General features: G+C 39.1%; 1 protein-coding gene across 1 annotated transcript in view; it reads left to right on the forward strand.

Annotated features, from left to right (window-relative positions):
• PKHD1 (PKHD1 ciliary IPT domain containing fibrocystin/polyductin) overlaps positions 1–14,131 on the forward strand; it is a 250,597-nt gene that overhangs the window by 167,356 nt on the left and 69,110 nt on the right. The window contains exons 52-57 of the mRNA XM_051615066.1: positions 5,447–5,560; positions 6,909–6,996; positions 7,492–7,646; positions 10,892–11,044; positions 11,363–12,241; positions 13,355–13,517. Of these exons, the coding sequence (XP_051471026.1) occupies positions 5,447–5,560; positions 6,909–6,996; positions 7,492–7,646; positions 10,892–11,044; positions 11,363–12,241; positions 13,355–13,517 (1,552 nt within the window). The remainder of the gene's footprint in view (positions 1–5,446; positions 5,561–6,908; positions 6,997–7,491; positions 7,647–10,891; positions 11,045–11,362; positions 12,242–13,354; positions 13,518–14,131) is intronic.

A 14,131-nucleotide genomic window follows, 5' to 3' on the forward strand; every position in this document is an offset into this window, starting at 1 on the left:
CACTGGCCTGAGCCAAAAAAACCCACTCTTTCTGGTAGAACCTGAGTATTTTTTTTTTACTTAAACTGCTAGAGAATAATGATAAGTTCTAGAAACAAATCTTACTTGGACTTTGGTGCCTTTCAGAGCTCTTGGCATTTTATCTGCAGAAAAAAAAGTCAGATGGTAAAATATGACTATAAGTATGTAGGAACTCAGTGACATGAAAAATAGATAACAAAGGTGGTGGTGGGGGGAAATCAGTGTAAAATTGGAGTTTATGAAACATCAACAAGAACATACTTGATTTTACTAAAACAATAATTTGGGATGAGAAAATAAAGTGATAGTTGGGAGATCAGAATTTACATAAGTAAATAGCCATGTTTTAGTGATGATCAGTGCTCAGCCTTATAATAACAATTAGGGCACAACTGAGTTTGATTAACTGGATGCCTTTTCCAACTTCTCCAGTACCTCTATTACGTGTCCCATTTTCTTTAGCTGTGGGTTGTGTCCCAGGTTGCAGTCACATAGCATCCCTGCACAGCTATTCACTTACGTGAAGATGGAATACAGAGGATGTCTTCAGGGCAATTTTTAATCTCTAATGACAGAAAAAGTGGTTTGAAAAGCTCATTGCATCATCTTCATGCTCTCACCTCTCAGCCTCCCACTATTTGGTCTTTAACCTTTCCAAGTCAACTTTTTGTTTTTTAACTGATGGTATCACCTCAGGCAGGGATGTGATTCATTATACTTAAGACACCCAAACCTAGGCATAAGCTGTGGATGCCAGCATGACAGCTGGCTGTTTCAGTAGAGATCTAGTCAATACAGTCAGTGAAGACACTGCAGCTGGTGAGAATGGCCAATGCAAGTATCTAGAGCAAATTACAGTCTATGTTGTATTGTCTGATTTTGTTAGCTCAGACAGCCAGAGAACATGGGAACATCTCTGGTAAGAAAGCTAGATATAGGTGCATGAATCTCTCTGGAAACATGGTTCAGTTGCTATAAGGATTTTGTATTACTTTGGGCACCCTCACGTGTCCCACCAGGGCTCCAGTTTCTGCTTAAAAAGTCATTGTTCTGTCATTGATCCCTCTTTTGTATCTGGTAACCTCACATAGTGGATTTGGAGCACACTAGGCCTGTCAGGAAGCATTAGACATCTATATTTAGGCAGCAGAATCCCATCCTACTTGTCTTGTCTCACTTCTTATTGCTTGGATATTCATCTCTCATTCCTGACTGCTGGTTCCTACTCCACAGGTGTCTGTCTCTTATCTTTTCTGTTTATTTGGTAGCATCATTTGTAAGAGGTAACCCACATGATGTTTCTGTGTTTTCAGCTGCTTTCACAGGCTTCTTTGCAGAATGTAGTCTCAACACCTGAAGGAACAGCTCAGGAAGGAGAACCCACACTAGGTCACTATCCAGCTGTGCACTGACCATGAATAAAAACTCTTCAGACTCTCTGGTGACAATACACCACTGTTTTCAAAATAACTGGGTAGGCAGAGTCCAAGAAGTTTTTAATTTAGGAAACACAGAGCTGATACTGGAGATGGTCACAGCAAGATACTTAACAAAGTCTATTTGCAAGTGGAAGGGAGGGCATCTTATCTCTGAGATTCCCTTGCTCTTATGCACAACAGCTGTTTCTAAAGAACAGAAAGTCTACAAGGGAGGAAACACCCACTGTTCTAGGAAAGCATTGAATGGAGTTTGCTATGGAAAAAAAAAAAAACACACAACAGCAAAAAATTGTCAGGAAAAAACATCTGGAATAAAACTGAAATATGAAAACAATGGAAAATGCTTTTGAAACTCAACAGCAAAGCAGATCCAGGATGCAGTCTAGAATACGTGAAAATCTGTGTAGAAAAAACACTTGTTCTCCCACTTGTTTTCCCTATTTTTACATGTTGAAGTTTTATCATCTCCAGAGGTTAGAACTCATGAAGGATTATGAGCCAACTGCAACCATTGTGCCAACAGATCTGTGTTGCAATCCAGGCAGCTAGACCTCACACTTCTTCCGGAAGGTGTGTAATCAGTGGTGACTCTATTAGCAGCACAGGTTGTTTCTTATACATAGGATTATCATATATGTGGTTTTTTTTTAAAATTAGTCATGCATGCATTGTGGTGCCAACATTCCCTGCAATGACATCAGCTTTAGACCCTTGTAGAAGTTTATATACCTGCAGTGCAGCCATTTGATGTGACATCTATCATCAGACAGAGAGTGAAGGCACAAACTAACAGTGCAGTGCCAATGCAGAAAGTCCAGCTTGAAGGAAGTTGCATGGTTGCTGCTTATGCACTAACTGATTGACCTGTGTCTGCACTTAAGAAATACCTGAGATATTTAAGAAGAACTTGGAGCTGGTGGAGTGAGAGCAGAGGAGGCTGTAAAGATGACCAGAGAGCTGGAGCAGCTCTGCTCTGGAGACAGGCTGAGAGAGTTGGGGTTGTTCAGCCTGGAGAAGAGAAGGCTCCAGGGAGACCTTAGAGCAGCTTCCAGTATTTGAAGGAGCTACAGAAAGCTGGGGAGGGACTTTTGACAAGGGCATGTAGCAACCAACTATCAACAGGACGTGGTTGGAAGTTGAAAGAGGAGAGACTGAGAAGAGGTTTTAGGAAGGAATTCTGTGAGGGTGGTGAAACACTGGCCAAAGATCAAAGACAGGCACTTAAAGCCCAGATCCTTCACGTGTGTTACAGAGATTATTATTCCAGTGCTTATGGCAACTTGGTAGCTTTAACAAAACTATTACAGGAGCTATGATTTCATATGTCAGTTACTTCATACAGTGATGAAACTTACCCAGCACTTATTTCTGATGAATAAGCTGACGTAGCTGCTGTTTCCATAGCTCCATCTTGATGAGCCATTCTGTAGGGCTGTATTTAGAGCAAGCCAAAGCTTTCCCCTTTGTTTTCCTTTGCTCTCCATACCTTCAGAGAGAGCATTACCTTTCTAAGACCTGTCATCTTATATTTTGAACATGCTTCACTTCCCTTCTTAATTCTTCACTTCCAAATTATTGCTTAGTTTTCTAGACTAACTTTAATTTTGTTTTTGCCCATTTGTGTCAGCTTGTCTGCTTACTGTAAATTTATGTGTGCCATGTTCATGTTGTCCCAGTCTACTTCGTTAATCAGAAAGTTTTGTGCTATTAAGTCAAGTGCCTTGGAAAAGCCAATTATTATATCAAAGCTATTATCTTTATCAACTGTAAGCTCATTAGAAGATTATAACAAGGAAGTTTCACAGGACATTTTTCTATAAAACTAGGTTGATTGGCATTAATTATATCATCCACCTTTAATGATTTATTAATTGCGTTCAGAGTTGGACATACCATTTTTATTTATTTTTCCCCTAGAATCAGTGTCAAGTTGACAGGCCTGTAATTACCTGGGGCTCTTACTTTTATCTTTGTTTCAAATATTGGCATAATATTAGCTTCCTTCAAGTGCTCTGAGACCTCGTGGGTGATTCCAAACTTAGGGAAAAGTCTGCCTTCTGGGCCAACTCTTCTGTAGCACCTGCATTCAAGTTACTGAAATCTATTGATTTAAAGCCATGGAGCTATTACTGGAAGTAAGCAAGTGCTAAGATTATTCTAAATATACTTAAAACAAGGCTAATTTTTCTATTAATAAATATCTCCTGTGTTCTTTTGTGTCAAATGCCATTTACAGTTTCCAGCCACTGAAGCATTTCTGTGAATGCTATCTTTCCATTTTATTTATTTCTTTTCTAAAAATTTAATATGGTGATGAGCTATTTTGAATAATTTTATTATAACTTCTTTGTTTCTCACTGTGATTATATTTATTTATTTATTTATTTATTTTAACAAAGGTAATATTCCTTAACCTATTGTCATGCTTTTTAGGATTAAAAATCGCAATTTTTAGCTAAATGTAGACCTAATTCTGTTAAAGAAGTAATAGCTTCCACCTCAGGCCTTTAGAACCCAGATTTCCAAGCATTTGCTTGTGATTGTTAAGCCTGGAAGAGTACTTAAAAAGTGGTTTTAAAATTTAGCTGAGAATTGGATATATCACATAGCCATTTTTAACTGATAGAGGTAGAAAAAACAGTAAATGCTTTGTAGCTAGGAGTAAAATAGTAACACCAATAATAACATCATCAGGAATTCACAGTGATAATTAATAATAATCCCCCCACTTTAAGGGTACATCATCATGATTAGAAAATGGCAATTGTGAGTAACATTGTGAGACTAATATAAAGGTCTCCAAACATTTTTGCTGAACCTTTCTTTGGTCTTCAGCCTAGTTAATGACTTTATCCCAGGGGGTAAGGTTGACCTGAGGATGGGGAAAGGTATGTTCAGGCTGAGTATTTCAAATCACAACTTGCTGTGAGGGTGAAGCAGGAAAACAATCACTCTGCATACAAAAATAGACACAAATGTCTACATAACTCTTCTGCTTGATGTGGATATTTGTTTAACCTAGTGCATCAGTGAAAGCACTTATGACTCGTTTTGTTCTGTGAAACTAGTATTTGGTTGCTGCCCAATTCCTGGTTTTCTCCCAGTCAAACCAGTTATGAGAATTTAAACAAGAAAGTCAAATATGGTTTAGATGTCCACAGAGAAGGTATGAACTCAATGGTGTAAGAGTTATTAGACACAGAACGTGCAAGTCTTGTACTGTTTGTCTTTTATCCATTTAAAAGCTGTACAGAAAATTTAAATATCCACAGATATCAGCCAGACACTGGTGGGGAACAATGAATTTATTTCTTGATTTCATTTCATTTAAAAAATGCTCTTAAACAGGAATGTTTCTTCAGGATACAAAATCGTCTCTTTTTTCCAAACAAGTAATTTTTAAATATTAAAAGAACCTGACAGGCCACCTAGTTTTGTACAGATATGTATATATTTTTTACTTCTACATCTGTTGCAGTTTTCTGTTGCATAATTGATTTAATCTCTAATTTTAAAGGAACGCTGAACTCTTTTACTGGACACCGCATACATTTCTCCAGGGCAAAAACTGCCCTACTTTTCTTGTTTAGTATGTGTTTAGTGCTGGGCTGTTTTCTTCTGGAACTGTAAACTACCCTTGGTGAAATAAATGAAGTCACAGTTGGAATACAGTTTACTGTACAGGCTGATCACCACAAGATAAAAGCACCATCTCACACACCAAAACTCCTTGGACGTCTTCCCTGAATCTTTCCATTGGTCTGAAGGACCATTGGAATCATTCTGGCTGAGGAACTCATGATCACCTGGGAACTGGTGGAACTGGAGAGGAGCAGAAAGGCAAAACTGGGCTGAGGAAGGAAATGCTAGTCCAGCCATTTAGACCTTTAAATTTTGAATCACTTACCTCAGTTCCCCCCTAATTCAGCAATGAAAAGCCATTGATAACTTTAGGGTGGGTTGTTGCTGTTTTGCCTTTATTGCAGGTTCTTTTCAACATCCCCTAGAAAGGGATTTAAAGCTGCTGGTCCTTCTTCGTGCCTCTGAAGGGATTTACTGTGATCGTCTGGAGGAAATAACTGTCCACCCAGGGAGTATTGGTATGAAACATGAGTTCACCTTTTTGTAGGAAACCAACCTTAGGCAATAGGCTAAGAAAACGAGCTTGTTACCATGTCATACAGGAAAACATCTGAAAAAGGTACACACATTTTTTTAGCTAAAATGTTTACTTTTCACCAGGTCGGTTCCGGGATTTTCTGTGAAGATTTTGTTTTGGCAAAATTTGGCAGAAGTGAGCAACTAGGTGTCAGATCCTGAGGTCTTCAGCTGAGAAACTAGAGAGGACTTAAAAGGACCCGCACACGTACACAAGGGTTTCTCTTGGTTCTTGTCCTAGTTTGATCAAATGGTGACAGTTCTAGATTTAAGATTTGTAGAAGGTAGTTGTCAAAGTTGACAGTATTAATCAGATGACCTTGTTGAGTGGAGTGAAATGCAAAATGCCAAAGGGTATTTGGTCTCTCAGTTATCTTTCGTCTCTTTTAGGATGAAACAAACTGCCCTCACGTTTCCAGGTTAGAATGATTAGTTTAAACACCACTGTTTTCAAATGTCTAACTTCTTTGAGATGAATTACACCTGAGAACTACTGGATGGATTCAAATATATAAATTTAAGTATTTCCAGGCATTTGGACCCATATAAAAGATAGATGACAAAAGATAGTTTATATAAACTTTTACATGTCCTCATATAATTATGGCTAAAGAAAGAAGTTAACTTTTCTGTTTTACATGTTTTAAAATGCATTAAAGAAATACTTGCAGCAAAAATCCTCTGAATCAATATGTCACTGTTAAATAGGGAGAACAAATTTTGAACTGAGTCAAACTGAAAGATTTCAGATGATGTCAGCAAATGGAAACAAACATTTCAATGCAGGAAATCAGATTTTTTTTAATGCTTCAACTGTAATATTGGAACATGTCACCTCTATGAGAAGTTTATATATTTTCTCTTTTTGCCCTGGTTTTGCATTCCTTTTCCAGAAAAAAATTCTGATTTTTTTTCTCAGTTCAGAAATATATGCAATAGCTGAGTAATTTTTTTGTATCTTTCGTTCCTGGAGTTAAATGTAATTTGTTTACTTAAGCAGATTTTTTTAAATGTAGATATCTTTGTCTGCAATTCCAAAGAGAGTTAATGAAACTTCTACGGTACAATCCTCTTTCTTGCATTTACATGTGTAGGTCATTTTACTTTATTAAAGATTTTTTTCTAGTTCACTTTGTATTTCAGTTGGAGGCTGTGTGCTATTCTTACACTTTTCATAAAATATAGAAACATGCTTTAATAAATACAAAGATAGCTGTGTATTTAGTTATTGGTGCAATTCTTCTCAGGTCTCTCTTTTAACCTATGAAAACCTGTTGTTGTTTATTTCAGGGGTTTATGGACAGGTGCAAATTTATAGCGCTTATCCTAAGATACCTTGGACACATCTGGGAACTAACGTTGCTCCTGGCAATGAAAGGTGGTATTTTGCCCAAATCCTTCTTTATGTGCCCCATTCAGAGAGAACAGAATTGTCTTCCACCCACTACTGACTGTGCTGATCAGCTATAGTGGAATCTTAAATGCCAAGTGCACACATACACACAACCCAATACATGGACACCTACATTTTGTTGTCTAAGTCCAAAGCCGACTTTCATCTCTGTAGGATATTCCTGGCAACAAAAATGGTCTGACAGGTCTTTGGTAGGCAACTTACTTGTTCTTTGCAACTCTGTACTGGAACAGAATACCTTGTTAATCAATGCTGTGAAATAGTCTTTTTGGAATTAATTTCCTCCCACATACTTCAGACATCTGTTTTTGCAGAAAGCCCTAAAGGGGCTTCTCCTAGAGCATAGCCTGTGGATGCTTTCTGAGCTCTGCCTAGGCAAAACTGTTGTTCATTTCTTTTCAAATCTGTGAGCATAACTCTCATAAATGTAATGACATTAACAACATCTTGGCGTTACAGGATTCTTGTGAAGGAGGAAGTAGATTGGAATGATGGTGGAAGCATTGTGATCAGCTCTTCCTCCTATGAAGCCCACCAAGCTGAAGTAGTTACACTTAAAGAAGTCAATGGTCATAACATAAGAATTCATGAACTACTTCTGCACAGGCATATTGGTAAGGAATCTGTTTCCGTTTGAGAGAGTCTTCTGAAGCACTGACTTTCCATTTCATATCTCACCAAGATCTGTTTTACTGAAATATCTTCATTTCTTTCTCCATATGCTTTTTCCTTGCTGTTTTGATACTGGAAATGTGATGTTCAAAATCAGACAGAACAACTGATTCTAAAGTGAGTTTCTGGGAATATAATAAATCCAGTGCTGAAAACTTTTGGAAAACTTCCTGGGGTTGCATGTTTTAAATAGAACTAGTTAACAGAGAAAGAAAGTAACTGAAATTTTAAAGGAGATAAAACCCACAAAATGAACAGATTTTTTAGGCCATTTGCACAATTTCTGTGGTGTATCAAAAACTGAAACATTAAAATAATGCTTTTTCAAATTTCAAAATAATTAATGAAGTTTCAAGTGCAAAATGTTATCAACACCATGGCACAAGACAAATTTGTTTGTAATCTCATATGTAAATATGCATAGGATCTGTATATAACTCTGTTTCCTGTGTAGATTATATGCAAACCATATTTAAGTGGAAAAAGAGATACACTGTTGGTAATCTATTTAATTTTAGTTCAGCCTATGATGGAAATTTATTACCATCTATTTAACAAAAATTAGAAAAAAAAAAAAATTATTAACAGGTCAAAGTCTGATGGTCCAAAACTATGATATTTCCTCTGCATAGAAATACTTTTTAACTTTATTCTTTATTCAAACTAGTAGGCACAGAAGTTGTTACAATGGTTAAAAAGGAATATTGTTTGTTTTCAATGGCTATAGCTGTACTGGTTAACAAAGCTTCACTTGGAACTGAGGAACTGAGCCCTGTTCTGCAATTATCCACACCTAGACGCCCCCCCCCCCCTTTTTTTTTTTCAAGTGAAGGAAGAAACCTTCAAGTCAATCTTGGAGCCAGAGAACAGTTCTTAACCTATTTTCTTAGTTAATATGGATACAGTAAGAGTATCCTGAGATTAAATGATTGCATATACACTGAGTGCTGCAGTAGTTGTTAGATATAACTGAAAAAAATATAGGACTGATAGAAGAATTAAGAGCTAAGTAAATACTGGGATGCACCCTGGCAAATGCAGAAGTCTACGATAAATGTTCACACATGAGCAGGTCACTCACAGATCCCTTGATAATCAAAGCAGAAAAATACAGTCACAGAGTCACAGAATGGTTTGGGTTGGAAGGGACCTTTGAAGATCATCTAGTGCAACCCTATCTGGCATGGGCAGGGACACCTCTCACTGGACCAGGTTGCTCCAAGCCCCATCCAACCTGGCCTTGAACACTTCCAGGGGTGGGACATCCACAACTTCCACAGGCACCTGTTCCAGTGTCTCACCACCCTTATTGTAAAAGATTTCTTCCTTATGTCCAATCTAAGCCTACCCTCTTTCTATTTAAAATTGAATGTTTTAAAGTTGTCCTGTCACTACAGACCTTGGTAAAGTCAAATCAGCACAACCTGCAACTCTTTGCTGCCTCGTCCCAAGGACAGGCAGCCTGACATTTCCACATCTTCTTATAAAGGTTTATTTTTGAGTTATCTAACCTTTACCTATTGTATACAAAATGCCACCATATGCAGCAGCATTTTCTGTGTTTGGCAGCCTCCCAGACTCACGTTGTGCTCCTTGAGAGAAGACCCATTTCCCTGTGCTGCTGCCCCATGTGAATTCCCTCATAGAACCATAGAATCATAGAGCTATTCAGTTTGGAAAAGCCCCTTGGGATCACCGAGTCCAACCATCAACCCTACTCTACAAAGTTCTCCCCTAAACCACATCCACCAACACCACATACAAACAACTCTTAAACACATCCAGGGATGGTGAGTCAACCACCTCCCTGGTAGCCTATTCCAGTGTCTAACCACTCTTTCTGGGGAAAAAAAATTCCTAATGTCCAATCTAAATCTACCTTGTTGCAGCTTGAAGCCATTCCCTCTTGTTCTGTCACTAATTACCTGTGAGAAGAGGCCAGCACCAACCTCTCTACAATGACCTTTCAGACAGCTGTAGAGACTGATGAGGTCTCCCCTCAGCCTCCTCTTCCCCAGACTAAACATTCCCAGCTCCTTCAAGTGTTCTTCATAAGATTGATTCTCTAGGCCCTTCACCAGCTTCATTGCCCTCCTCTGTACTCGCTCCAGCACCTCGATGTCTCTCTTGAATTGAGGTGCCCAAAACTGGACACAACACTCCAGGTGTGGCCTCACCAGTGCTGAGTACAGGGGGAAAATCACCCCTCTGCTTCTGCTGGTCACACTATTTCTAATACAAGCCAGGATGCCATTGGCTTTCTTGGCCACCTGGGCACACTGCTGGTTCATAATCAGCCACTTGTCAACCAGAACCCCCAGGTCCTTTCCTGCCAGACACTTTCCAGCCACACTTCCCCAGGCCTGGAGCGTTGCCTGGGGTTGTTGTGGCCCAAGTGCAGGACCTGGCACTTGGCCTTGTAGAAGCCAAGACCATTAACATTAGCCCAACAATCCAATCTATCCAAGTCTCTCTGTAGAGCCTCCCCATCCTCACGCAGATCAACACTCCCACCTAGCTTGGTGTCATCTGCAAACTTACTGATTATGCACTCTATGTCCTTATCAAGATGTATAAAATAGATAACAAATTGCACTTGAGAATTGTTCATTGCTCTCCATTGTACATAAAACAAGCTTGGACAACTAAATTATATCTGTAGATATCTAGAGGCCCCTGAGATTGATTCCAAGCTAGACACCTGCATAAACTATCTTAAAAAGTCTCAATTAGAAAGACTTTGTTTCAGAAAACACACACAACTAAAATGCTGTAGCAAGTTGGTTTTTAACATTGTCAGTGGTCTGATCCTAATGAGAATTCATGGCAATGAGCTCTGCAGTGCACTGAAGAATAACTTCAGCACATATAACTCAGAAAAAATGAAGTGTGAATCTGTTCATTGGTTTGGCATCTACACACCAGAGGGAAAAGGTTTAGCACCTTCTTTTTCTAAAAATGAAATACGTTGGTAAAATATAAGCGCATGGTGACTATTTGATGGGCAGGTGGCCTTTCTGCTTTTGTGTTGATGCATGTAGATTGTGCTGGAGGAAAAACACACTTGAATGTCAGTGCAGATTCTGCAGAGAAGCTGTGTGTAAGCTGTCAGGCTTTATGTCCCTCAAAGCACTGGTTTATAGGTATGATAGACACTTATCACATTTTCTTTCTTGAAACTCCCCAGGGCATTCCCATGACACAGAAGATGGCAGACGTATACCTTTGGCTGCTGAGGTTGGACTCCTAACACGGAACGTCCAGATCAAGTCTGATGTGGCTTGTGCTGGGAGGATGCTGGTGGGACGTTTTACAGACTCCAGTGGGACAGTGTTTGAAGGTAGTTGAGATTCACCTGTCTCATTGACCAGACCAGTTCTGCCCAAGAAAGGACTTTCTAACACAGATGTGTCGATTCACATGTTCTGCGCAGTTCTAAGCAAAGAGTGAGTGTGTGACACCTATGAAACATGAGCACTAGAAACATGTCATGAATAATGGAAAGTATTTTAAAAGGAGCTGTTCTTGGTTAGATGTTTTTTACTTTTTATACATTTATGAACAAATACCCATTGCTGGCAATACACAGACACAGGTTGCCTGTGATGTCCAGGTGCTTACCAGTTCTTAAGTAATTTTGTAAGTTATCTCATTTCAGGTGTTCTTCAACTCTTAAACGTTGAATTTGTTAACTTCGGGCCTCCTCAGCTTTCTGCCATTGAATTCAGGAGTATATCCCAAGGATCCTCAGTGGTGTCATCCAGCATTAATGGTAGCTGTGGAGTTGGCATTAAAGCAGTCATGAGCAACTGGATCTTGTTACATAATAACACGGTGTTCAACACAGTTGGACCTGGTATTGATTTGGAAGGGCGAAACCATTCTCTCATCAGGAACCTTGTTATTCTGAGCAGGCAGCCAGAGGGCCTATTAAACTGGATTGCTGGCATCAAGGTGAACCTTGTCATTGGTGTCTTCCTCTGTAGCAATGCTGTGGCAGGGTCTGAGCGAATTGGCTTCCACATCAGAGGCCAAGAGTGTTTGCTTGATGGAGAGGATTGCAGTGAAAATGTGGCCCATTCAAATCTCCATGGTATCCACCTGTACCAGGGAGATGGATTTCAGACCTGCACTAGAATCACAGGTTTTCTGTCCTATAAGAATTATGACTACGGTGTCATGTTCCACCTTGGAAGCAGCGTCATCATGGACAATGTGGTGCTTGTGGACAACACTGTGGGTCTCTTGCCAGTAGTGTACTGTCTCTATGCCAAACAATGCCACACTGGGAAACAATTCATAGAACTTAGAAACTCCATAATTGTTGCAACAAGCTCAACTTTTGACTGCATTAGAGACAGGATCAAACCTCACTCAGCTGATCTAACAGACAAGGATCGACCACCATACTACCCTCTAAGAGGCCGTGTTGGGATTTTGTGGCCTACGTTTACCTCTGTTCCCAGCCAAAGGCCAGATGACCCATGGCACAAAACTGGGCATTGTCCAAAAGTCCTGGGACTCATGAAGCTGAAAGGTTGGTCTTCCACATTCAGTGGCCAGACTATTCTGTCTTTCTTTTTCTTGACTAATTACATTTTTCCAATTCAAGTCACAGCCTTCCACAGCCAGGAATGGGCATGGTGGGAAAATCTGAGCCTCAGTGGAACTAATAACAGAATTATTCTTTAGTTTGATAAGGTTCAATAGAAAAATATATTATTTGGTATTTTTCACTTCTTGAATCTACTCCAGTATAATTATGTCATAATGTCATATGCTAATATATATATTTTTGCCTGCCTTCTCTTGCTATTTGTTTTTCCACTTGATTAATGTCTCTGATCTAAGGTTACCTCTACCCAAATAAAGATACCATGTTTGAGAAGTGAACAGCACCACTACGACTTTTATTGTTACAAGGGATTGCACAAGAGAGATAAAGGTTTTGTGTCCCTTGTCTTTGGTTCAAATGAATTCTGCAGTCCCCAGAATAGTATTTGCATATAGCAGAACCTAGATAGCTGGTTGCTGTGGTAGGATCTAAATACCTCACAGTTTTTCATGTCTTTATTCCTCACTGGCACCTACTTTTGTAAGAAAATGCAGGATTCTCTTTTATACTGAAGAATAAGGGAGACAGAGAAAGGCAAATTGACTTGCTCAGGGTCTCACAGGAAATTTGTGGCAAAGCATGGATTTTGTAGCTGCACAAAAGCTCAGTGCCAGAGTCAAGAGTGTGTCACCAGACCCAGCTCATCTTATATTAACATCTAGAAAGTGGATAAACCATCCAAGGCAGGTTGTTATTCAAATTGTTCTTATTGATTCAAATTAAAATTAATACATCTTTCTTGGTTTTGTTTCTTTCTTACTGTTTCCTTATATTCCATTTCCAATGGGCATGCCTTGGTTTGTGTCATTTTTAGATATAACTTGACTATAGAATATTCTAAAACTAACTAAAGATCTATGACCACAACAAGTAGTCTGATTTTTAAATTATTTGTGCATATGTATATGTGTGTATGTATATACACATGGGGGCAATTTAACATGAAAAATGTCGCAGAATAGAGCCTTTCTCTCTCTATTTCTGGAACTCCTTTAACCACTTTTGCTCACTTGATCTTCCCTTGATCCCTGACAGAAGTCACCTTTACTGGTTTTACAAAGAGCTGCTACAGTGAAGACAGGGATGTCTGCATCATGTCAAATCCTGACCATTTAGGCATCATGCCTCTTATCACTGCAGAGACGTCAAGGATGTTACATGTCAATGATAAGGACAAGTTCTACTTTTATCCAACAAGGTAACATGCTTCATTTTGAACTATCTTTTCCAACAGCTGTTCAAACAAACAAACAAACAAACAAAAAACCCTACAGTTTTGTGACTGTCCTCACCTCTGTTTGGATCAGTTATCTTTTTTTATTGTTGTACCAAGAGTTTAACCAATTAGTTTAGATTGGATGTTTAGCTGCAGAGCTCCTCCATTCTTTGTCTCTGTCTCTGCTTGTGTAGTGCTCCTGTTTGGCAAAAATGAACAAGTTTCGACATCAAACAAACATGCACAGAATATCTCAGATCCAGAAAAGCAAACAAACAAACAAAAACAACAAAAAAACCCCACCCCAAACTTAGTGCAATTTTTTAAAATTTGAGGTTCAGATTCCATCAAAGTGCATCTCCAGACCAGTCCTTTTGGATTTCCCCTTTTACTGGTATTTGTATAGAAAAACAAGCTTCACATATCTCATTCCTTAAAACTCCATCCTGAGCATCTCGGACTTCTCAGCCTCAGGCTTCAGAAAATGTCAGGACCTCCAGCAAAAAACCTTGAGACAGAGAATGTCATTTTAAGTTGGGGAAGTGGAGCTTGATTTTTGCCTGCGAGGCCACATCAGAAACGTTGATCAGTACCAG

Source organism: Apus apus, chromosome 3 (genome assembly GCF_020740795.1).
Source record: "Apus apus isolate bApuApu2 chromosome 3, bApuApu2.pri.cur, whole genome shotgun sequence".
In the NCBI taxonomy this organism is placed as follows: domain Eukaryota; kingdom Metazoa; phylum Chordata; class Aves; order Apodiformes; family Apodidae; genus Apus; species Apus apus.